This window comes from Orbicella franksi, chromosome 13, assembly GCF_964199315.1.
Source record: "Orbicella franksi chromosome 13, jaOrbFran1.1, whole genome shotgun sequence".
Lineage (NCBI taxonomy): Eukaryota > Metazoa > Cnidaria > Anthozoa > Scleractinia > Merulinidae > Orbicella > Orbicella franksi.
Genome location: NC_138157.1, coordinates 19261021 through 19288263, shown reverse-complemented (window position 1 = coordinate 19288263; position 27243 = coordinate 19261021). Strand labels below are relative to the sequence as shown.

The following is a 27243-nucleotide window of genomic DNA, read 5'->3' as shown; positions in this document are numbered from 1 at the left end:
GAACATCTCGCAGTACCTAGTTACAGCGCGACTTCAAATATCAAAATCATTTTCTATTTAAAAAAAAAAACATTTTTGACAAAGTTTGCCGTACGAGCAAAGACTCACATCAAAATCGGTACACGGCTAACCCACAAACTGGACAGCTCAAAAACGTAACGATGAGAAAAGCAATCTAAAAATAAAAACCTTTGGCTCAAAATTTCAAAAAAGGCCTTTCAGAGAAGCTCGCAAGATAATTTTGATTCGCATGGCATTAAAGCAAATTGCGTTCATGACTTCCGTAAGATGCCTTTAGTTATTCTTTATCACTCCTCAGCCCGACGTGTAGTGGGCTTTTAACTGCAGCTGTTTCCATGCAAAATGTCCCCCTAATTGTTATGTCAAGTCCCTCCGCGTATCTGATGATGACGTACTTTACGTCATCAACTCAAGTGTCATAGTCCCAGTCCCTTTGGTCCGAATCTGGTCGGCCGCGTTGTTAGACGAAACAAAAAGGATTTTAAAACCATGGGAAGAAAGTTGCAATCTTAAAAGAAGAAATTCACTGTAATGACAAAATCGTTAAGTAGTCTATCGGATGACTACAAAATCGCGTCACGACCTATTAGGAGACAATTTCACCGTGCAATGTGTCGTTCCTTTAAATATTTACGGCAACCCTTTGAATATATAATGACTGTTCCTCCGAGCACTAAACAAGCACGAGATATAGTTTAGAATAGGCGAATTGCACGATTGCGTCATGTGATTACAACTACCAGAATCCTTGAATTTCATGCTAATCCTCTGCGGGAAAAAAGATGCCGGCTGTACATTTTACCACATTACCATGCGAGCCTTACACAGCCCATAAAGTACAAGGAAAGTCATATTTTTCGATATTTTTCCCTGTGCTAGCGAAATTGTGTATGCTAGGTTTGAAAGAATTTTTCTGTACGTTTTTATGAGCGTTGTTTAAGTTTTCGTGCGCTAAGAGTTATGGGTAGTACCAGTCGTCATCTTTTTTCCTGAGGGGGATTAGGGCAATTGTGGTTTAAACCCCACTGTGACTTCAAAATTACATAATAAGGGGAAAACGAAATGGAGTCTGGTAGCTGCAGTCAAATAACGACATCGTGTAAATTTGCTATTAGCGATAGCCTTTCAGTATTTGAAGTACGGCGTTTTCCCTCTGCCATGAAAATGGCGCATCGCTCGGCCCCTAAGGTTTCAAGCGAAAACTAGCCCCTACATTAGACATGACTACATGTTAGTTATTAATACCGCAGCCAGTTTTTACCTTATAATCCGACTAGTTTGTTGTTTTATAACTATCTAGCGTAAACGTCTTTCAAGTAAAACCATTATATAGTGCCTTGAACGCTTCATATTTTATATTTTTTGTTCATACATAAATTATCCTCCTCAGCTGCTTGTCACCTACAGCAAAGAGGGAAACGGTTTCTCTGTTCCCAGCTTGAAGTTGGTAAGGATGATAAATTCATGTACGATAAAGAATTAAAAGATAGATAGAAACACGGAGAACATGTTATCTGTTTCTTTTAGTAAATAACGCCACGAAAAAAGAAAACAACTTGTTTACTTTGATCATCAAAATGAAAATCTCTTTGCTCGCGCCATCATACGTCAACACTTGTGCTAGTTCTGTGTTTCTATCGAGTTATAACAACACGGTTTTTACCCAATCAGTGCGCGTATTTTTTTTTTGGATATTTTTTAATTTCAGATCATGTGCGTAACTGCAAAGTGGTCGCGGTTTACCGCAGAGTAAATATTGATGAGCTTGTTTAGCTGTTCTTCAACCCTACCATAACAACTGGATGACTTCATTCCAATAACATCTGCGACGCCTCGTGTAATCAGCCACTATATTTTTACTATTGGAAGTGACATTTATTTCAAACATAAAATGGGTTGTATATCATTTTTTGAAGAAAAAAACAGGAACGCTAGGCTGAGATATAGCAGCATTGACAGTCTTGGAAGAATTAGAATCTTACCGATTTTCAGTAAAAGAACTTGTGTTTACAGCGGTTGACTAAGCTAAATGGCAAATAGAGCAAAAGGTTTGCGTTTCAGCCGCCTTGAAGCCATAATGGAGATGAAAGAGTGGAAAAGAGAAACAATGCCGAGTGCTTTGATTTTCAGCGCAGGATTCTGGAAATGCGGAAATAACAATCTAAGGAGAGATAAAATTACTTTACCCTCCACTCGAATACACAACAGGATTAAACAGAAAGAATTCAAAAAAGTTGACTGACCTCTCGCAACACGTTAGCTAAATTTTCACTGATATTCAGAAACGAAAAAGTGAAAACGACCGACGAAGCTGTTATCAAAATAACACAGGACGCTCGAAAGCTCTGCGCGATAGCTGAAGTTGAAATGCTTTTTCTCGAATTTTTTCCCCAGAAAAAGAGCATTGATCTCTGTCGACTAGGAAACTACTATAATGATCAGCAATCGAACATGGAAGGAAAACGAAGTTCCTCTTGTTCGAGCTTGGTTGAACTTATGTTATAAGCCCTTTGCATTTTTAAATTGAAGCTTTTTTCAACAAAAACAGTCATTCAGTCATGTCTCAAACCATTTCTGACAGTCCTAGAAGGAATAATTAATACGGTTGTTGTTAATCTGGTGCATCTAGACAACTAAAATGCATAGTAAGCTGAATATAATACTTAAAATCCTTGTTGAGAATCATTTTTTAATAAACTAATTAATTGGCATTCAAATTAGGCCTTGGAGCGTGCTTCTTCTTGCCAGCAATAAACACTCTATAACGAGGAGGGCAGCGCGTAAAATGGATCTTATACTCTCGTTTTGCTCATGTCAAAACTGGAATGAATGTCAACTGGTTATGTTTCAGGGCCGAATATTTTAACGGCATAAAAGTCATAACTGATTTGAGCTGAACTGATATCCTATTTTAGACTAACACGTCTGAAAAACCATACCATATAGGGGTGTGCCCGGGTAACGTGGATTAACCACAATTTGGGTAGACCACATTAAGCTGCGGTGAACCATATGTATAGCTATTAACTCACGTTTTCTTGTATTATCCATCATTGGCTTTTCAGAGGAAGGGAGGCTCTTATTAATAGGAGGTTTAAAAGAAAAAAGAACCGTTTACAATTAGGGATTTTTAAAACAACGAATTTACAATTATGCTTGGTTGGAATTTGGATTAGCAGCAATTTTGTGATGACGTATTTTGGTACTACAAGGTACCTTTTAAGGTGGAATGCGTAGGTAGTTTATGATACCTTTGAATTTTTCAGCGACGGAAAGAAACCGCCGACGACGTGAAACAACAAACGAACGTTTGTCTGCGTTCCAAAGCTAATTGTATCGAAATTTATATTCCATTTATTTACAGTGCTGTTAATATCTTGGTAACGAGAGACTCATTATTTACAGTGTCCTTTGATTCTCGATATCAAGTTAATTATCTACTGATATAAACTATCAGACTATCGTGTCAACCAGTACGCGTTCATAACAACAGCAGCCTATCTTTTTCACTCCCTTGTTACAAGTCTACTCGTGACATGTATCGACTGAGTATAAACTAACTTCTATGTGTAACAGAAACGTGAAATTACTTATTAGTAGTAAATATGTAACAATCATGACCTCGAGAACACGGATGTCGACCCTTAGTCCCTGTTCCTTTGTCAAGTAAAGCACGGCAAGTACATTTACGTAGTATATAAAACATAGTTCGTGGTGGACGGTTGGAATCAGAACACATCTTTCATGGAATAGTGATAAATCTCTTTCGCAGACTCTGGCTCACGGTTACCTATTCGTTGTGTTCAATGTTTAAAAAATTACACCACAATGATTAATTAGTTTCCAAAAATGTTTATGCCATCTTTACTACTGAGAGATATACCTATACTGAGTCCTAATTAGACAATTGACAAGTTTCATAGTGCTCAAACAGCAAAGAAGTTCAAGTTTAGGAACAGGGTCCAAACAAGTTCAACCAAGGCCGAATGAATGGATCTTCTTTGACCTTTTCATTTAATAATGTCGTGTTATTTTGATGATTAGCTTCATGCCAGTTCCGTTGATGAATAAAAGAACTACTCGCTCCACTAGAGAAGAATTCTGGAAAGAGCATTTGTACCTGTGTGAGGTCGCGAGCGTTTTTGTTGTCCTTTTGGGTCGTTTCAGAAATGTGATCTTGTTTAAATCTAAAAAGACATTCAGCTGATGGAACATTGCGCGGTGTAGTGGCACGCTCGTGTCTCCTTTGTCCAGATCTGCAGATTCGCGTGGAGGATAAAACAATTCCAGTTCGTCTTGAAGTTTCCAAATCCTGTATGTCTTTAACATCAACAGAATCCCGCCCATTTAAAGACTTTGGCGACAACTCTAAATGAAAACAATCACCACTGTCGCTCTCTTCTCTCTGTGTTGCCTCCATTATGGTATCTAGCCGGCTGAAATGATGCATACGTTTTACCTTTTGCGCCATTTTGCTCCGTGCTTTACTACTAAAGCTGTTATTTAAATATATCTCGAATAGTGAGCATAATGCGTGGGGTTAGAAAAAAAAAACAACCAAGCAAAATAAGCTGCTGGTTGTTGTATACTGCTTACCCACGCATGTAATAAATATTTAAGTATGTTGTTAATCTAAATTTAGATTATCTTTTTGATTTTCAAAGAAAATATCATGTCTGATCAAAACCTTACAGATGTCTAGTGAAACGATATTTAAATACGTTGCTTTTAGTAACTCGAAATGTTACTGGTTAAGGTTCGGGGTAAACTGTCAACATTTACTCAACTATATAAACGAGACCGGTCACACTTTTAAATGTTATTCCAATACTGAGCTACTTGACAAACAATAGTTGAAACCAGCCAAGAAAACTTGAACCGGTAGATACAAAAACAAACCAATGCCTCTTGTTGTATGTAGGAGAGAATGTTACAGATATGGGATGATAACCATCAGCCAAAAACATTGGAGAAGACACATTTGGCGTCTCTGCTTGTTATTGTCGATAAACTGAATACTCTTTAAAGATGCATGGTGTCATACTGGTGTGTTTACTCTCAACCCGTCAGCTACGTAAACCACACTTGAAATAAATTTATAGATATTTTAAACCGCTCAAGGACTGATTTAGTCCAAGAAGAGTTGTAATTTCGTTCAGACTTGTACTGTGCAATCATCATTCCGAGTATAAATTTGTTTTTATTCTTTAGTGTTTTGTGTGGTACTTGCGGTTACATTCATGAACAGTAATGATAATGATGATGTCATTTGAAGCCGTCTCTCCACGGAAACTTTCTTCTGTAAAATTACCAGACAAAACCGCATACACAAACGCACTGGACAGAAACACATCTGAAAAACAATCGAAATCAGAAGAGATTTACAAGATCTTAAATTTTCAAATTGTTGAACGACTGAATTCCTGACTGTTTAAATTCATAACTTTAGCTTCAGTTAAATAAACATCGTTGAAACTAACTACAAAACAATCTCAAGAATCTTAGAGTAGACATGTATTGTTGTTTTGTAATAATTAGTACATGCTTAAACGAATTCCAAAAAGGTCAGTTTTCCATACTAGACAGTACGTATGATTGAATTTTTCGCCGCTTGTGACAAGAAATTGTGTTCAGCCAGCTCTGAAGTATCTAGTGGAGTTTTATGAGAAAACTGATGAGTCTTCCTTTTGATCACGGTCACTTTGAACGAACGTGGTCAAGCTCCAAACTCACTTGGCCAAACTTCAAACCCAGGGGGAACTCCCATATGAAAAGATCGGGGATGCTCGTCGGAAATTTTGAATCAAACCCCTAAAGGAGACCAATCTGGGCGTAGTTCAAGCTTTATTTGACCCCTAAAAGATACCACTTAAAAGGGAATAGGCTCGATTAGCAGCCCCTGTTCTGGAAGGGAGCCTGGGCTAGTAGACCGGACTCTAGAGACTGGCTGAAATCGAGCCTAAAAACGAAAATATGAGCGTTTCTTTTACTATGAGTTCTTCAAGTGCGCTCTAATTTGGCAGCTAAAAATAGTGGCATTTTGTTAACAATACTTTAAGTGAGACCAAGCAGAATCATTGATTTACGCCTCTAAGCGAGATGACGATCATCCACTGAAGACCTTTTCCAGGGTTCGTACCCTTTTTCAGAAACAAATTTGCAGGACTTTTCCAGTGCTCAGGTTGATTTTTCCAGGAGTCAAAAATTCACATTAACCCTTTCACTCCAGAGATTTCAATGCCAATTCTCCCAGTTACTGTCTGCCATACATTTCATATTTTTACTTGAGTTTAACAGATTTCCAGAACTTTCCTGGACCAGTAGCCCTTTTCCAGGATGTTCCAGTCCTGGAAAATGCCACAGTAAAATTCCAGGTCTTTCCAGGACCCGTTCGAGCCCTGCTTTTCATATGGGAGACCCCCCGGGCTTCAAACTAGTGCCCAAATCCCCTCTGGGCACCCTTTGAGAGAGAACACCTAGCAACAACTCCATTTTGCCCACGTGGTTCGGTATAATTCAAACCTTAGAACTCCTACCCAAATCGCCTCAGGCACGGTTCAAAAGAGAACGTCTGGTAACTAATCCATTACGCTCACGTAGTCAAACTTCATACTCCTACCTATAATGGCTCCTTTAACGTCTCAGGCTGGCGTTCTTTACGATAAAAGAACGTTTGGCAACTAATCAACCCACAAACTCCAACCCAAATCGTCTCAGACACGCTTTGAGAGAGAAGAACTAGAAACTAATCCATTTTGCTCACGCTCCCAAGTGTCAGGAGTGTGGCAAGTAATTAAGAGATAAAAAAGATACGTTTTATCTGAATCAGGGCACAAAACCTCTTCTTTTTTCACGAGTACTTTCCAGAGTTTGGTCGCCTCAACATAAAATCCACTTGTCCGAAAATAGATGACGAACAATATGTCGCCTGCTACCAAAACAACAACAGATAGTAGTAAAACAAATCACTTTATCCGCATATCTCTTCATCTACAAGTTCAATAAAAGTGAACTAAGACACTGAACAATATCGTTATTCTGAAAGTCCGGAAAAGTGTAGGAGGCAGAAATAGTTATTTTCTAACCTTATATCGAGAATTAAAGAAGAAACGCTTTAGTTCTTATCGCTAATTCGTTGTTGATTTTGATCGAAATACTCTATGCGTGTATCATTAAGCGCTAAATGGAAGCAACCAAGTCTCGTGCAACCGAGCATCTCAGCTTAGTGATTATCATTAATTCCACGCGAATAAACAACTTCGCTTTGCGTTTCCGTTTCAGCGTTCACATTTGCTTGAAACTGTTTCTTCTCTAAGCTTTCGTTTCCTCTGCAATCCAAAACCTATAATCAATTGACTCATATGAATTTTCTTACGTAAAAATTCAAGTTTATGGCCTCAAGTCTTATGTAAACATTTAAAGGGCCACGTCAAATATGCAAATTTGGCACTGAAATATGACACGCAAAGAGGAAGGCCGTCAGCTACGAGGAAGTACAAGGAATAGTTACATACTTTCTGCATTTGCCGGAACAAGCGCACATGGCAGGTATGGCAAACGACATTGAAACAAATTCGAAGGCAACAAGTTACTCCTCGATAATTTATTCTATGCAGGCTATTAACTCCACATCTTAAAACGCTAAGATAAGGAAATGTTTTACAAGGTAAAGCAATGTACTATTCCGGTCGGACGATTACTTTGTGGGTTTTACTCGTCCGCGCCAAAAACAAATCGTCTCCGACGCGCAGACGGGTGCCCTGAATGATTCTGAATGTTAGTCTGTTCCAGGTGTTCGGTTGCTCCTCTCCTATTTTTCCCTCGCCGTTTTCGCGTTGTTCCCCAACTAACTAAACGCCTTGAGTAGGTTATTTGAATGTCAACAACTTTAAAAGATATTTCAAACTACTGGCTCAATTCAATAACGATTAACTAACGTGTTTTTCTTTGAGAATAACGACTACGCCTATCGCTTGAGTTAGTTTAGTCTAATTAAAAAGGGCTGCTTTTAACAGAACAAACTTTAATCAAAACATTTTATTCAAAAGGCTGCGTAGGGTTCTATCCAAAGCCACAGAGGCTTAACAAAGAATTACAGAATTCTCCACAAAAACAGCCCGGGGGCATCAATCAATTTCAAAACAGAAAAAAGTGCTTTAAACGTGATGAAGAGGGGAAGCCCCATATCACCACGTGAGTTTAAGAGCGCAGCTGCTGGAGCAACTCGGGATTTTAAAAGATCTAGAACTGAACGCCTTAACATTCTCACATAAAAGACATAAATTGTCGCCAAGTGATATTCAGAAGCTCTGGTTCATTAATTTCACATCATAACGCCGAAGCCCATTTCTCCCTTGTAAGTGTTTCAGCGGAAAATAATCAGCAATATCTGATCGCTTTGTTTGGTGACTGTCCTGAGAATTTCTACTCCACTGAAGTTTGTTTATTGTTCCACTCGTGGAAAGCAATTTAAATTTTTATTCACAGAGCACTTACATTTAAGTCAACAATCACCTGCCTAATATGATAGCTTGGAAAAACAACCAATAACAACACTAGCACCCTGCTGCACAGAATTGTGTCGATCAGGATATGCAGAATTCGCGAGCATGTGTATTGTTACGTATTTCAAAGGCACTGGCGGAACACTTCTGACGAAGATCAAAACTTAGTCGCGCGTCCCAGTTTACTTCACACGGTTAAGGTACTTCTTTACTCCTAGAAACGTTTTGTCTCCTTTGATGGATTCTCATAATTTGCTTAATTTTTCTTTATCTTAATTTTTAGCATAGCGTGCTTCTAATGGAAAAACAAAAGCAATCGTGCGAAACGTACAAAGGACGAAAAATACTTAACTTCTTTGCATCTCGGGGACAAAGTAAGAATCACAGTGAAAAGCAGCTAAATCCTGACACCTATTTCGCTTTCTCAATTTTAGAATGAAGACCTTGCTTAACTCCAAGGAAACTTCTCAATCGAACGCAAGACAATTCCACGAAACACGTGAAGACGACAAGACCATTCAAACATGCCACGTGCAAGCAACCCAAAACCTGCACTGCGAATCCGATAAGTGTGAGTCTCGTGAAAACAGGCGAGGGAACCAAGGAGAGCGTCTTTTCCCAGAATTTTTTACTTACCGCAGAGCATCGCGTGCTGCTGAAAGTCACTGTACAGCTTTGAGTCTGAATCGGAAACCAGAACACAGACTTAACGATCCGCTTATCCACTCGTGGTTGAATATGTATGGTTGCACCCAGTGCTATAATTTTGCCTTTGAATGATCTGAAGTCAAACAATCATTAGATTTCATGGCTGCTTGCTCTCTTGTCTTCCGTAATTCTTCGACTGTTTTGAGTGTTTTGTAACTGTAATACAACGCAAAAAGCACGGAAAACAAACAATAAAATAGACTTGACGTGAAACTTTCCTTTAGATGGTCAAACCAGGAGGGCAAAATCGTTGTCACTGCCGGTCAATTTGCCCGGTGCCCAACCCCTGGAGAAGATTATTCGCTCTCGATTCCTGTGCGCGATAGTTGAATGGAAACACGAGTGAAAGTTTAGGAGAAAGAGAAATACTGTTTAATAAGCCAATACAAAACACACACAAAATGTTCTCTATTTCTTTTACCCGAATTTCAATTTCGTTTGCATTTCTTTCTCTTTCAGTTGTAGTATTGAAGACTTGAAAATTGTAGTCTTTTATAGCATTAAAAAGTTCGGACCAAGCAAGAAGCAGGTGTATTAGCATAATAATGGTAGAGAAGAACATTAAATGACAATTCTTTATTCTAAGTATTTTTCAAGCATCATCAGGCTCATCAGCATTTTGTACAGAAATAACGCTGCAAAAATTGCGGAGTTTGTTGATATGTCGGTAAAAACGTTACTTAGCGTCCGGCCTGATACGACCGCTTTTAAATAGATGTTTACGAGCAAAACGCTATCCTCTGTGCTCTATCAGTCGCTAAAGACATAACTTTAGATTCTGGGCATGGATATTATAGAACGCTACGGCCTTTGTTCAGAATTCCCCTGTTAACTATTTGTGCGGGCATTTGCAGCAACGAAAATGTGATACTAGAAGTCACGCCGTGACTTTACCACAGCTAGAGTCACGCAATCAGCACGGATATTCAGCTCAGTATTTTGAACTGAAAGGAGGTAGATGTAAGTTCCGTATATATATAATAAATATTAGAGATTACAAATACCTGATACACATCCACAAATGCCCATCAAAGACAATCTTTAAGCCTGTCACCCGATATTTCCTCCAACGATCGACTGCGTGACTATAAAGGGCCCTAAACGGCACACGTGAGGTTACATTTGTGTTTCAATCAGACATCTTGCATTGGTAGTTCGGTCAAAGAAACAGGTTCTGACGACGATATCTGATAGAACACGACTCTACATCGGCTAATGGAGCAAAAATAAATCGTTCAAAACGTTTAGCTCGACATTTAAAGACAAGACATGCGAAACTACTAGATATCATTTCCGTTTGATTCAAAACAAATATGCAACGTTATTACTTCGCATTACTTGAAGGTAGTACAAAGGTATTAAAACTTTCCATAATCTAAACAGAATTGAAATTTCGCAAATGAAACTTTCACTTTCATAAGAAGAACCTATTGTTCAGATGCGTTCGGTGCAGAGAATTATAAAATCATCTTACCATTACTTGAAGATTCCGTCTTGTAATAAAAAACTGCATAACGCGTACTTGGCATCTAACAGGAACATTCGAGCTTCCTCGTTTTCTAACAATGCTGTTTTTAGACATTTTCACGACGTATTTAAAAGCCTGAAGAAATCAAAATGGCGGTAGTAAACGTGATAAAATTTTACCTCGTCTTGAGGAGGCGGTTAAGCGCTTGCCAAATTTTCGCGCCATTTACATAAGGTGGCGGGAAAAGTTAACGACTGACGCACGCTGCGTGGGTGTCTCTCCGGAATATTATATCCATGGAATTTTACAACAATCATTCTGGGGCGTAAATTAAAAAAAAAAATTAAAAAACTGCTTCGGCGGCCCGTATCTTGAACCCCCTTCTCTAAAATCCTGTATCCACTCCATGCCAAGAACAAATAATATTTTAATGGTTCATGCTTACCGTGCGTATATCGAGTTATGAATGCACGCGGAAGTTTGGAGAGCACGAAAGAAAAGTAAGGCTTCAGTGCTCGAGGCGTGATACCCGAGAGCAACTCTAGCTTCTTGAGTGCTCTCCAAACTTCCCAAGTGCATCCATAACTCGATATACGAACAGCTAAAAGCATGAACCAATTCTTTTATAACATGGCGACAACAGCCTGGGCGCTAAAACATATTTTATTTGTGATTGAATACAGAGTTCTTACAATGCACGGCGAAGGAATACAAAGGTCATTAGGATCCTAACACGCCACAATCAGTTGAGCAACAGTTGAACGAAAACGCTTTTAAAACCTGGTTTCTAACATTGTCAATGAAAAATCCAAGTTCTTCGAATTAAGCTTAATTATAATGAAAATTTAGGCAAACAAAGTCAAAAATAGTCAATGAAAATGTAGACAAACAACGTCAAAATACTCAAGTTTAAGTAAACATCTTAGCTTGGCAAAAGTCAAAGGCTCGACGTAGGGTTTGGATTGTTCAGAATAACCTTCACATTGCCGAAACTTAAACAAAAGGAACTTGCGCTAAAATCGTTGGAAATTTTGCAGCTAAATTGAAACTGCACACACATAGAGATTTCGGTCATGATGGCTCAATAGGAATTAGATAGAACTAGCGAGCGCGGTATGTTATAATAACATGTGACACATCTGATTAGGAAACTCTGGAAGGTGACAACCATGTTTGCTAAATATTGATCAGAAGACCAATTTTCAAATTATTTTAGTCTACCAAATAAAAAACGCAGTAGAGTCAATTGATTACCTGCATTATTTCGTTAACGTTTTTGTTGTAAATTGGTTATTGGGTACATCTTTCTTCACGTTGCAGCACAGAAGAACAGAAGGCACAGAAGAACAGGAGGCGCAGTAGAACAGGAGGCACAGAAGAACAGGAAGCACCGAAGAACAGGAAGCACGGGAGAACAGGAGGCACGGGAGAACAGGAGGCACAGAGGAACAGGAGGCACAGAAGAACAGGTGGCACAGAGGAACAGGAGGCATAGAAGAACAGGAGGCACTGCCGAGAACAGTGGGCTCCGCTCACGGAAAAAGAAGAAAATATTATCACTCGGGGGCGCCCTACACCCAATATAAGTCCCAAGTTTTTGTCTGAGATAAACTAATGCGAAGAAAAGAGGACTACACAAGGTTCGTGTGAAGATTTCATCTTATCAGTTACATCATTCTGCTTATCATTATTAAAATAATATCATAAGTTTAGCTTTATAAACTCATATCACTGCATCTGAATCAGCTGATAAAACCTATGTCAAAGTCTGATATTATTTGACATAGGATTTAATTTATCAGCGAAATGTAATGATATTTCACAGTACGTCACCTTTCACTATTGCGGATGCAAACATTTAGCAAAATGAGGAATTTGACGCCCTTGCCTGTGAATCGAGTGAACGTCGACATAAACAAATTTACGGGATTTGACAAGGTTTCAAAAAGACCACTCGATTAAACTGAGAGTGGCGCGCAACCCTTAATGGAATATTGACATGTTGTATGACTTGTCTATCTGCACCAGACACAACACGATTTTCTGCGCTCTTCCTTCCTAACAAGAATGACATATTAGCCTGCTCGCGGGTTAGTTAAGAAAAGGTGGAGACTAGAACCAAAAAACAGGTCACTTTCCCTCTAAAAGCTAGGAAAATAACGGTAGCTAGGCTGTTGTTGGGAAGAGGCTCTCGAATGTAATCTTCTCAGTGATTGCAATCAAGGAATTATTGTTTAGGTTATGCATCATCTTCATTTATATTGTTCCTAACAGTTGACGTCTAATTTCTCATAAACATGATTTTGTACATGTCCATTGCACGTACGTATAGTACTCTCACGAATCAAAAACAGAATGGTTAAGAGGAAAATTAAATGTTTTCATGAAGCTGAAAATCACCGTCAGGCTGTCTATGTTACCACTTAGGGCTTTCATGACTTTTTATATTTATTAGCCGCTCTTCTCTTCTGTTTTTGAATCAAAAACTTGATTTGTATACAATATAACTCTATAGTCCCATCGTTCTTTTCATAAGTGACTCATATGAAAAATAATATTCAGCGAAACCAACGCTGTATTTGTCCATTGCCGACGTATTTTGACAAATATCGATGGCGATTTTACGAGAAAAACAACTTACTGTGATTTTTTGGAAAATTTAGGAAATTATCTTCCGGACGCTTAGGAGATATTGCCTTCAACCCGCCTTCCTCATTTGTATTCATTTGTCCCGAACTTTTGAAATATGTTTTTGTTCATTTGGCGCCGTCATAGATGCCATGTGTTTTATTTTTTCGACTTTTATTAATGCCTCCCACGTATCAAATTTTTGAAGGCAGGAAGCGTTCGTGGAAAACAAAAATAAGAGAAGGAAATGTGATAGGAAACACGAAAGCAAGCAATTTATTTTGGTAACATGAAAAAATACAAATTGAAATGTCACTCTATGAGTTCGAAAGGCCCGTCTGCACCAGGTACACGGGGATCAACTGTTAGAAAAATAACACTTACTGATCCTGTGATAGCACGCTGAGCGTGGAAACAAATATCAGACCTCTATACAAGGAGGAAAGAAGGTAAAACGCTTGTTACAAAAAGCACAATTAGTTTCGATGTCGGAAGACTGACGCAGGAGGAACTCAATCGTAAATACCCTACATTTAATTACATATGCTTTGGAAAAACTGTTTCTCTCCTAGTCTTCTTGCAGGAATTAAATCGGTCGATTGAATATTTCAGACCAGTAAATATCAGTAAAGAACACAAGAAGAAGGAAATGCTTGAGCGGAGTTCAGTCGGATATAAAGGTCTTGTTCCACGCATCTCTTACTCAAGATATTTTACTGTTGACAACGATGCCTCCAATGAGGATATCCTACAAGAAGCAAAGATTTCAAACAACACTACTCGTACAGCGGGGGATGGGCGCCAAAAGAGCACTTATTGCGACAAAATCAAGTCGAGAGGGACATCAGAGCTGGAGAAAAAAGGAGGATCTGCTACAGAAAATAAAATCGACTTAGCCGGAAAGAAATATCTTTTACCGCCCCCGCCAAAATTTAAAGCAAGTACCGTGAAGACGTCTCCGCGAGAGGAATTGCACGCCAACAACAGAAGAGAAGACATGAAATTGCGTGGCCAATTACCACAGCTGTGCAATGAGTTTTCACCCAAGTCTTGCAGATGTGCACTTGGAAAAAGTGTCGATATGAGGCCTAGTTCTGTGAATTCAAGCTCAATGTTCACTGACGAGGAAATGCAGCGATTGAAAATTATAAACTCTTGGATGCAGTTTTTCGGATAAAAATAACAATTTTGTCATTATTTTATTGAAATTTCAAAATCTCTTAGCATAAATCGGGAAAGGAGAAGAAACATTTTCCTAATTGCCAGGAAAGGACTGTCGATGTGCTTTATTAGTAATTATCTGGGGACAGCAGTTCTTGTCAAGAAGGCCAGATGTCATGATAGTCTCGATATTGTCTTGAGTAATGAAACAAACTCTGAGAACTAACCTTTAAAAGAACTCATGAAATCTTAAAGAACAACAATAACATTGGAACTTAATTTAAAAAGGGTCCAGACGGACTGCACTAAAGGATAGTAATATATTCCGTCCCGAGTTCACATTGTTAAATAATAACTGAACTGTAGTTTGAGTTTTAATAGTTTTTATTGATCGGGTGATCGCAATCCTTTCCCGACAGGTCAGGAGATGTTTTCGTTGCCGGGTGCCATGAACATCATACTTCTACAAAGGTATATCATCCTTTGGACTCGTCACGCACTCTCCCCCACCCTCCCCCCCCCCCTCTTATTTGCGGAGGAGGAGCGCGTGTCGATGTCCTGCCTAAGAGAGCGTCCACCATCTCAGGAGCCTATCAAACGTCTGACTTTCTGGACTTCATGTGGGGCTTTCTCCCAGGCCTTCACGGTCAGTTCATTTCGGTGACTAAAACGGGACGAAAGCCGTATCGCTCATACACGTGACCCGAAACACCGCGGGACTGTATTTCACGAGTATTTCTGCGGGAAATTCTCGTGACACGAAATACTGCGTCGAAATATCGAAGTCTAGGAGCCGTGAAGCAAAGTCTGATAGACATAACGTATATATGCAAAATGTAAGATAAGAAGGTTTGCTATGTTTGTTCTTTAACCAATGTATAATCATCATTTGAGCCGAAGGCTATTTTAATTTTGATGGGTATGCCACTCCTCCATAGATATATTGTTTTCAGTGATGACTGCGGAAACACGGAATCCTCTATACCAGAATTATTCAATTCAACGCCTGAGGCGCTGATTTACTTTTGGTACGTCAGGATATGGTGCTTATTAAAGAGGGGAGCTTATTAGGGACTGAACGCTTATTTTCTTCTGGACATAAACATCGAGCTACATATGTGTGTGATGCGGCGCTTTGCGAAAAACAACAGATACTTTAATCATGAAAGTACTATTTAACAATTAAACCCGTAGCCCGCAAGGGCTACGGGTCAATAGCCCATGAGGCGAAGCCGAATGGGCTATTGACCCGTGGCCCTTGAGGGCGAAGGGTCTAATTGTTTTAGTATCACCCAACTAGTCGGACAGAAAAGGCAATAATAAAGTTGGCAAATGCAAGTTGAAGAAATATTTATTTGGGAATAAAACGAAAGAAAGCGTCACGCTCGATGGCGCCAATTTCGCTACTCGATGACTATTACTGATAGTCCCCTAGTAGCGTAGCCAATCAAAATGCAGGATTTGCATTAGTCCACTAGTTGGGTGATACTAATATCCTTTAGCACAAGAAATGTAGCTATAGGGACTTTCGTAGTCATAACACCATTTACTTCATTATTCCAAAGAGAAAACAGGTTACATAATTTACTCGTCGAATCATTTTATTTCATGTCAATTTTTTGACTGTCACTTTCTCACTGGGGACGCGATTGGAAGGGGGCTTCTTACTGAAATAGGAGCGCTTAAATACATGCTCAAAATGGAGCGTGAATTAAAAAGGAAATGTCTATTAGAAGAGTGGCCCTAAACAAGAGACTATGATCAGATCACTGACAATCTCTCGTCGCTAAATTGAATCATTACAGTCACAACATCTGGTCGATAAGACAAACGCATGCGACACAAGACAATGAACCAGTGAGATAATCAGAAATAACAACAAAAACAACCAGAACCAAACACAAGAGACGCTAATCTCCTATAAACTAAGTCCCTATTGATAGACTTTGGTTTGGCCTGATTATTTGTTGGTGAGAATTTGTCCATTGAATAATGCAGCTGGAATCACTATTTGAATGTAACATTCGTGAGCGGTATTTATCTTGGTAATTTAATTATTCTAAATTACGCGTAACTACTTCTAAGCCTCGTTTTCACTTCCTTATATCCCCGGGCTTACATCCTTACGGCCCATACTGACTTCCATTCCACGGCAAAAAGTCTTCGCTCAGGAAGGATCCGGAGTCGAGTGACTGATAAGAATCCGTACGGGCAGCCAATCGTTTGCTATACTAACTTCCACTAAGCGAAGCTAAACTAAAAAGTAAAAAAACCAATGTAAACTAACCCCTACATTTAGTCTCTTAGTCTCAAAGGACGGCGGGTTCCTCCCACGCCAAGATCCCCAGCCCTTATTAGCGGCCAGGTTCTTGCCGTCATTTTGCCTGGTTACAAAGACTGCTAATAAGGACATGACGTCCTAAACCTAAATTTAGGTCTTACTTGGAGCTGTGAGTTTGTCGTCTTGCTGCAGGAATTTTAGGACAGTTTTGGCTTCATTTTGCCGTTGGAAGACTGATTTATTGTTCTCATAAAAAAGTGTAGAAATTAGCATCTCAAAATGTGGAAAATCTTCGGTGGAAGAAACAAAGAGCAACCGCCAACTACTCAAGAGGCGATTCAAAAGTTGCGATCCACAGAAGAAATGTTGACGAAGAAGAGCGAATTCTTGGAGAAAAAGATCGATACAGAAGTAGCAACGGCTAGGAAATTTGCTTCAAAGAACAAGAGAGGTGAGCCATAGCTAGATATCAGTTTAAGTGATTTTGTTTGCTCACTGAATCGGCGACCGGCGATGCTGATGAAAATGTCATGCCCAGGTTTGTACTTTTGTTTATAGCTGCATTAATGGCGTTAAAGAGGAAGAAACGGCTCGAAAAGCAACTGCAACAAATCGATGGAACACTGTCCACGATTGAGTTTCAACGAGAGGCGCTGGAGAACGCCAACACCAACACTGAAGTCCTCAAGAACATGTCATATGCAGCTAAGGCTCTCAAATCCGCTCATCAGCAACTGTGAGTACATTTCTAAACATTAACGGCCATTCAAGCTTATCATTTCATTCCGATGTTAGTATTTTTAAAAGTTCCAACGTCCCGTCAAATTCAGTTAGCCAACAGACTACTAAACAACTGCAGACCTCAAGTCAGCCTGCTTATACCATAAGACCATAATATCCAAGCACACTGTCAAAATTAGCACTCAGTAGCGATTCTTTTCCTTTTTCGAATTGTTAATGTGCCAAGTGAATCATCAGGTTTTAGCAGACATTTTCCCATTTTTGTGAGTGTGTGTTTTGTTAAAAAGAATCTTGATCCTTCCAGGTGATCCTTCAAAGTGTCTCCACTAGGTGTTGTATTATTAGCCCACTCCTCCTCCCCTCCCCTCCCCTTTCTTAGTAACATGAGCTGATAACCCATGTTTTCTGTTTAACTTTTTCTCTTTAGCTTTACAAAGCATTTTCTAACAACCATGTACTAGTGTCAGACTCTTAAGTATAAATTTGAATTCATTTGGTTTGGAAGAAATCAGATTACACGTCTGAATGAGAGATTTTTGTTACAGAAATTGAAAACTTTATTGATTAGACAAGGAAGTTATTAGTAATTTATTGTAGGCAGTTGAAGAAAACTGTAATATAATCTGATTTGCAAAATCTTATATACTGTCGGAAACACTTCAGAACGCGTATGTGACATGAAATGTTTTGGTTTCTACATTATTGTATGATATATAGATTACTTCATGGAAAGTGTGGGCGTATGGTCCTTACACGTGAGTTTTCTGATACAAAAACAACGAGTGCGTAAATACCGTACAAAGCACTTTCCATGCTGTAATTTGTTTATTTTACACTTACTGAGATTTTCACCCCCAACCAGGTTTTCACCCTTCATTTGGCAGAAAAAATGTCAAGTTATGTTTTTATTCTGTCTGAGTGTAAGCACTTTGTCGCTTCTTCAAAAATCTAGTGTAAATATTTTTCGCACAGATTGTTTACCTGGTCATCAGTCAACGCTTCAGCTGCGTTTGATTAGTTTCCTTTGCCTTGCTTTTTTTTTTAAAGTTGTTTGTTTCGAGCTTCCAGACATTTCCTTGCTTGGTAAAACTCTTTGTCGTCGATAATGCTTACGGCGTATTTGCCTCTCCTGTTTGAGGAATTCGCCAAGCAGGCTAGCCTAACGTCTCGTCAGGTTTTTGCTCAAGTCCTTTTGTTCTGCTGTTCCTGGATGTACTTTTTAATGGGTTTATCTAAAGCGATAAACCTGTTCAAACTTTCCGCCATTGTCTGTGATTTATAGCTAATTTGTGAGAAAACTGGAGTAAACTTGTGGAAACTCTACAAACTTCTGTGAATGAAGATTGAAGAGGCGCCAACAACAACGTCAGTGCGTTGCGAACTGACTGATTCATTTTGACAGCTGATTTCTGATTGGATGAAACGCTTTCCCACGTGTGAGACAGTTGTTTCACGATTGTGATTGGATGAAGAAATTTCTGTATGAGTTTTTCATGCGATCGATTCTATGTTAAAGTCTCAGTAAGTATGAAATAAAGATGGCTCTTATCTGTTGGCAGTCCGTTTTCAATATATTTGTGATTATTGTTTTTCGACTAGTTTCACATTTTGTAGACTACGAGTAGTCCCTCTTTTGCTTAGTCCATTGTGTGTGACACGAAAGAAAACCGCAAGAAAAAAATGGCCGTGCGAAAACCTGGAGGCGAGGAGCGCACGAAAGGAGGGACTACCGCCCAAGCCCAAGAGTTTGAATTATGCGTTGCTCTCACAACGCAAAAATATGATTGGCTTATGTTAGGAGCGTTGAAAACGTGTTGTCAACATTCGAGATATGTGTGATGTCTTGCAGGAATGTTTTGGAACCGGAACAAATCAAAACGGTACCAGAGCAAATCAAAGCGTTGGAATCGCGCTTCGCAATTCGTGATATTCTTGCGAATCTGATAACAGGCTTTGGAAAGGTTTAAATTTATCCAGTGTTTTGTTTGGCAAAGCTTCCCACCTCCAATGCGACTTCAAGCCTCTTTGTAATATCGCTGCTCAACAGCATCATCCAAGTCAGCGAATATATATTCACTGAGCTTGGCCTTTCCGCCGTTCATTTGAAAGATTGAACCGGACCTTCACTTGAAACTGGACATTCACCTGAAACTTTCCGCTGCTATCGGCAAGCATTTCACTGTAGTCAGATGATCTCCTATGTCAAACACATAATGCTGGTAAATTCTTGGTTGAAACTCTGCATTTGAAATTTTTGCAATAACTTTTAGATTTACATCTACAGACGCAGTGAAAATCGTTACAAGATACCCTATTTGCCGTCTTCTTTTAAAACTTCTTGGACAGTCTCTCTGAATGAACACTGAAAGAAGATATCTCTTCTCATTTTTGCCTCGCTACTTGAAGAGTAGAGTAGAGCAATTTTATTCAGGATATCTCCCAGGATTATTGAAGCTTATTGACAACAGGCAATAATAAGAGGACATCAAGATGAGAAATCCTACACCAAAAAATCACTTGCCATGAAAGGGCAAACTCTTGGGCTTAGGCGGTAGCCCCTTCACACGCTCTTCGCCCCCAGGATTTACTGCAGCCATTTTTCTCTCGTGGTTTTCTTTCGCATCACGCACACCAGTATCTATTTATACACCTGGACAGAGAGAGGCACTGTGAGAGTGAAGTGAAGTGAAGTGAAAGACTTTATTTAATGAGGGTGACCCGTGACAGTAACTTAAGTTACTGATAAACTTGGGGCCCTCAGCTTAAAATAATCAGAATGCTAAAAATATATTATTTACAATAAAATGCTAAAATACGATATTATTTACAATAAAATACTTAATTAAGTTACTATTAAAAATGGTTACAAATAATAAACTGGACTTACAATTTCAAACATACTACGAATAATAAGAGTCAAAAAATTCCATTAGTTTTCTGAGAGTTAAGAATAGTATTACATAATTTAGCCTTAAACGATTTAACGGACTTCTCTGTTTTTAAAGACCGGGGTAAACTGTTCCAATCTTTAATAGTTCTGACGGCGAAAGTGCATCCTCCCTCAGAGGCGTTTCTGTGAGAGGGGCATAATAAATTTAAATTACAATTTCTAGTACTTCTCGAATGGACGTCAGAGTTTTTCCTTAAAGATGTGTTCATGTATTCAGGTAAAGTTCTGTTTATCCTTTTGTAGGCCAGTGCACATCGATTTATATAAGCTTCTTTGTAAAAGGGGATCCAGTTTAGCTTATTAAATAAAGTGACAGTTCGACTAGTACGTTGTGCTGCAAGAATAATACGCGCAGCCCGTTTTTGCATACGGAGAACTCTCTCGAGTGCCTCTTTGTTACACGATGTCCATACTGTGCTTGCATACATGAAGAGTGGTTTGATTACTGCGTTATAGTAGATCAATTTTTGATTCTTTTTCAAGTAGCAGCTTATATGGCGTAGAAGACCAATTCGTTTTGAAAGTTTGTTACATAGTTCGTCAACATGTGCTTCATAAGTTAGGTTCTCGTCGATTATCACTCCAAGAAGTTTATGGCTACCAACTTGTTCAATTTCTGCATTTTGCATCCTAGCTTCAAATTTTCCTGCGTCATGGGTTATACGTCTGCGCAGACGCTTTCCCGTAGCCAACAACGCTTTGGTTTTCTTGGTATTTATAAACATTTTGTTTTCACTAGCCCATTTCTCAACTTCTGTCAAGTCCTTTGTTAATGATTTGTTTAGTGCGGGAATAGCTTTCCAGTCTGAGCTTAAAGACAAGGTGGTATCGTCTGCATAGATATCCATAGTTGACTTGTGAACGTTTAGAGGCATGTCATTGACAAACAGGAGGAAGAGCACCGGTCCCAATATTGATCCTTGGGGAACGCCCTGTCTGATAGTCAGCTGTTCAGATGTGGTTTTCCCTAATGTGATAAATTGCTTTCTCTGAGACAGGTACGATTGAAACCAGGCAACAGACGGAGGGCTTGCACCGTAAATAGACAGCTTTTTTAGAAGAAGTTCGTGATTTATAACATCAAAAGCTTTACGAAAATCTATAAATACTAGACCGGTCACTTCGTCATTGTCCATGTTTTTCAGGATGTGATCCGTAAGTCTGATTAGAGCTGTTTCTGTAGAGTAACCTGACCTGAAGGCTGATTGATACTCATATAACATGTTGTTGTCATGTAAAAACTTAAGAAGACAGCTGGCTACGTGTTTTTCGATAATCTTCGAAAAGACAGGTAAAACTGATATCGGGCGGTAATTGTTGATATCGTTTCGTGCGCCACCCTTGTGCAGTGGTGTAACTTTTGCTACTTTCCAACGGTCTGGAAAACTGTTTGTCGATATTGAAAGGTTCAGCAATTTGCATAATGGACTTGCAAACGCTGGTGCAATAATTTTGAGTACACGAATACTTATGCCATCGTGCCCAGAGGCCTTGTTACAAGTGATTTTCCCTATGGTGTCAATGATCTGCTTAGGCGTTATTGGAGGGATGTTGAAAGCCACATTATCATTCATTCGTGAAGAGACAAAATTTTTCAACTTGGTGTCATCAAACTCTACGCCAGCGTCGTTTTCCTTGCCAATTTGATCTAGGATGTAAAGTGTCATGCCCAAGAACACAATGTAATGACCTTGACCAGAGTTCAAATCCTTACTGCGCGATCCAGACTCCGGCGTTCTAACCATTAGCCACCACGCCTTCCTGTGTTACCATTTTTGCAACAATTTTTTCCACAGCATTTTCTTGTGTGACATGGAATATACATTTCTACTAAAAATTGCCTCATGTAACATCAGCTTTAGTATAAAATAATATGTGCTTCCAGGTCAGTTACTGAACTTGTGTGTTGAATAATGAAAATGAGCTGACTGTGATATGGAATCCATGTACAAACCAAATTTCTACATGTGTAACTTATTCCTTTCCTCATTATCTTCACCTCAACAGTGATGTTGATGATGTGCATGAAATGATGGATGACATTCAGGAACAGACAGAACTGGCTGATGAAATATCTAGAGCTATATCAGAACCAGCTGGATTTGGAATGGATGTTGATGAGGTGAGGGATCTTTTTGCATTGTTTCACCTTAACTAACACATATTAGGAGGTTTGTGCGTCAGTATTGTCTCTTACTTTATGGCTAGCTCTGTAGGCCAGATGAACTGAAACCTGCGCTGTGATTGGCTACCTGATTGGGCAAGATGGTGCTATCTTGCCCGCTCGGGATTACTGGCTGTGTCCCGCAAGAAACTAGCATTCTTCTTCCAAGTAATAAATCCTTTATTGACCAAGCTTGTTTGGTCAAGATGGCTAGATATTGGCCTCGTTCATTTTTTGCTTGTTTATAGACCTTGATTCCGTCGTAATTCATAAACACACAAAAAAAGAAGTTGGCTGTTACCCAGCCATCTTGACCTCATGCTTGGTCAATAACCCATATTTTGACTAGGGAACTACTATTAGAATCAAGAACTTAAGCTTGGAGCTGATTAGTTACTGTTAGTAATTACTGTTCAAAAGACAGTAATGGCTATTGCTCCAGTGATTTGTTAAGTGTTGGTTCACAAACTGTTGTTTATTAAAATTCTTTAAAACTCTTATAAACACTGTGAAAACTAAAATAAAAGATACAAATAAAGTACAAATTAGATTGCAAAAATAACAGGATATAAATACATTTCACACACTTTGAAAGTTACAAAAGTGAAAGGAGAAAACTTGAGATCAATTTACAAATAACAGTAAAACAATGTTGTATACAACTTGACTTTATCTAAAACCTTAATTAAATTGAACTTAAGGGAGTAAAGATACAAACCGCTTACATAAACAAACTAAAATGGCGTAAAAGATGATTACCCTGTGGCTGCCTTGATCACCAGAACAATGATAAACTTGTAAAAACTTGTTAATGTGCAGGGAATTAACAGATCTTGCATCAACTGATCTTGCTAATGGAAAAACTAATCCATATAAAACGCTAGTTGGGTGTGCTTACACATGCTTACACATGTGTTTTCGCGACACCACAGAACTTACTAGATAGATCTAGAAACAAAGTAATGTACGCAAGAAACAAATACGCATGAAAAAGCCTTAAATAACTGAATACACGTTTAAAGAAACTTCCAACAACATAAATAGTACTCTTAAGGCTACAAAGTATAGTAATTGAGTGCAAAACACAAATAAGAAACAAGTCATGTTAAAAACTTGTGCAACGTTGTGTGTGCAAAATTTGTTGCAGAAGCGCGCACCACCTTAAGTGTCATATAGTGCATGCACAATGTAACTACTGTGACTGCAATGACTCTCCTAAAGGAAAAATCCCTATGAAAATAGATCTATAAAATTTCACTGTTGTTTTACAATCGTGTAATTGATGATCAAATCTAACCCAGTGAATTTTTGGGCAAGTAGTAACAGCAGGAAGTAACTGATACCAAGGACAACGTAAATTCTTGTCAAGGAGCTTTTAATTGTAACTTGCTGGAATTTTTTAAAAAATCCAAATATACTAAACCTGTTCTTTCTATGTTACGCTCATGGCTTAAAAAAGGAAACAGAACAGTAACCTTAAAAGGCTACCCACAACCACTTTTTGAACTTCAAGTTCCTTTTTTTCAAGTAGCAGTTCTTTTTACATGCTTGTTTTGAGTATGCCAGTTTTCCAAGTGGACACAAATAAGTAAAATGGAAAACCATGCATGGTAGAGCATAAAAGGTCAATTTACCCAACCTCAGAGATAGGGACCAGGGGTTGAGTTTATTACTTAACACTGCTTGATGTTGTTCACATTTAGTTCTCTCGTCATAGATAGGAGTCCATCTATTTTATGAGAACATGTTTAATTTCTAGTTCTTGTCACTAAATGACAAGAGGATACAATAGGATAGGATAGGATAGGCTAGGAAGCCTTTTTCTCAGCACGATGAGTTTTAAAGCTCAAAGCTTGTGGGGTCGTGTATAAAATAAAAGAAAGACCTAATAGCAATGTGATAATAAGTGAAAATTTAAAAACTACTGACCTTATTATTACAATATTTACATGTCGTAAAACATTCAAATATAAATAAAATTGTCACCACGACAAGAGAACTAAACATGTGTAACATCAAACAAGATCAAGTGATAATCTCCTCTCCAGGTCTCTATTCCTAAAATTGGGTAAATTACTGTAATAATATTATTTAGCTACCTGAAAGTAATGGCCCCTGAAAGTAGCAAGCCTGTAAAATTAATGTAGTAATAAGAATTACAGTATTTTAAGTTTCTAAACCTGAAAGTGTTGTGGGCATTTACTTTTGGAACATGGCCAACATGTCCCATACTGCCAGAGTTTATCTTGGTTTCCATAGTAATGTAATTAAGACAGAATCCACAAGAAGTTTGGGTAACAAGTGGACAAAAACCCAGTACGAAGATTATTTACATCATATTGCAAACTTCTGTATGACTGTTTTAAATATCTTCCCAAAAAACAAAATCATTTCTAGCAACACCAAACGTCGAAAACGAATGTTGAACTTCATAAGAAACACTTGAAAGTGCTGGTGAAATGAAACTGATGATAAAATTTTGCCTGTGTTTGTACAAGTTCTCTGAACTTTGAAATTTATTTTCTCTGGTTCCCATGGGAAATTGTTTTCAGTGTTATTTCAGGCGATTATTTATGTATTTAGCTTTAAAAAAATGTAAAAATGACTGTAAAATACTTAAAATTATTCTGGTACCAGATTTTTGTCCACTAAAACCTGAAATTGCTTGATTTTCTATCAGATTTCATCTTAATGTGTGGTTCCAGAAAATATCCATACTTATCCTAAGGAGGGTTACTAGAAACTCTAATATGGAGAGGAGTCTCAAAAGGCAAAATGTTTAAAGGAATGTGTGAACTAAAACTGCCAGGAATTTACAGAGGGATGGGAGCGTGGGGGTTAAAAAACCAAAAAACCCTCTGTGGGAGAAGTGTGGATATTTTCTACAATAACACATTGCAAATTGTGACTGGGAGTGTTGGTGCTCTGCCCCGGATAGGAAGCTTTCCCATTGTAGTCAATTCGAAATAGAAATGTTGATTAGGGGATATGGTTGTGTAATGCTTTGTTTGAAATTATCATTTAATTAAGGATGAACTCATGAATGAACTTGAAGAGCTGGAACAAGAAGGATTAGACGAACAGTTGCTAGAGGTTGGTGGCACAGCTGATCTGCCAAGTGTCCCTGCTACAGAACTACCAGCTGCTCCAGGTTAGTTACTTTGTCAATTAAAGTGCTGTTTAGTTCAAGAAATACTCTTCATACGTGAAAGAAAAACAAAACTCAACACACAGGCGGACTCAATTTGTGCAAGAGTATTCATCTGAGTTTATTACGTACATTTAACTGTTGACACCTAAGAACTGTTAATTGGGCTGTGTTACTCTTTAACATATTCTTACACCTTTCACACTATAAATTAATATCTCAACCATTTTTTTTTTTCTCTACTTGACAAAGGAGTCAAGATGACTTTGAAACATCATAATTTACTTTCACTTCTTTTTGTAATCAACTGTACTTTCAACTGTTTCCTTATCGGAGGTTTCCTTAAAATTTTTAATTTTACCTTTACCTGTGCCTTCAGGAAATCTTATTTCAGGACACGTTGGGGAAAGGGTCATGTTTGTTGGGTTGGTTGGCAAACTGGTTTGAGAAGAATTCCACACCATAAGTAATCTGGGGCAAACTACAAACTGGACATGTCCTAGATGCCATAAATAAGCCAAGGAAAAATTTAGAGTTTAACCAGTTGCTAACATCTTGCATTCTCTTTTTCTTTGCTTTTTCCCAGCCAAAGCCAAAGCCAAAGCTGAAGATGATGATTTGAGAGAACTTGAAGCATGGGCCTCTTAGAATAAATTACCTATTAATCCTTTGACTGTGCTTAGAGCAGTTTTCCAATGATTGTCCTAACTTAGGCCACACAATGACACATGTAAATAACTTATGCCATATGACAGGGCTGTGCACTAAAAGAACCCAGGTGCCACAGGCAACCAACTTTTGCTTTTGGACGACTGGAAAAACTTACTTTTTTCATATAAGCTTAAGTGCTAGGCAGCCAGGATTTCATGGTTTAGCAATCTTTGGTCTCCTTGTAATTTTTCTTAGACCACAGCCTTGAATTATAATAATGAGCTATACTCTATAGCTAGTGTCTGATTGGTTAAAAGCACAGTGGCATGTTTGTTTTGATTGGTTGATTGGTTTGATTGGTGAATTGTCCTCTTTATAGTGCAGAAATGTCAATAAGTTTTAAACATATTAACTTGACAGTCACTTGAAACCTGCTCTTATGTAATGCAGTTATTGTCCACCATAAACAAATGGAAAAGGATGTTTATTTTTTTTTGCAACATACCTTATTTTAATTAGGCTGAAATGTGCTAGCCACATTCAAACACTTAGTTATCTGATGTTATCAATTTTTCAGGGGTACCAAACTTATATTCTGACTTATTTTAGGAAGTTAAATGAAGTCACCCATCACCTGTTGACAACATTTTAAATGTGTAGTTTAATCATTACTTGCAACGGAGCATAGAGATGGCTTGGGGAAGGGCCAGCTATGTATATCTTGATCTAAGTTTATTTTGCAATGCCCTGTTTTGTAAGGTGACTAACAATCTAAATAAATTATGTGTCCTCCCACTTTATTGTAAGTTTCTTTTACT

At 38.4% G+C, this 27243-nt stretch overlaps 1 protein-coding gene across 1 annotated transcript in view; it reads left to right on the top strand.

Moving 5' to 3' along the window:
• Nucleotides 1–16887: 16887 nt before the first annotated feature.
• Nucleotides 16888–27243, top strand: part of LOC145466589 (charged multivesicular body protein 4b-like) — an 11211-nt gene continuing 855 nt past the window's right edge. Inside the window, exons 1-5 of the mRNA XM_081450304.1 lie at nucleotides 16888–17222; nucleotides 17330–17507; nucleotides 22470–22584; nucleotides 25657–25777; nucleotides 26361–27243. The exon at nucleotides 26361–27243 is cut by the window's right edge and continues 855 nt beyond it. Of these exons, the coding sequence (XP_081306430.1) occupies nucleotides 17051–17222; nucleotides 17330–17507; nucleotides 22470–22584; nucleotides 25657–25777; nucleotides 26361–26422 (648 nt within the window). The 5' untranslated portion in view covers nucleotides 16888–17050 and the 3' untranslated portion in view covers nucleotides 26423–27243. The remainder of the gene's footprint in view (nucleotides 17223–17329; nucleotides 17508–22469; nucleotides 22585–25656; nucleotides 25778–26360) is intronic.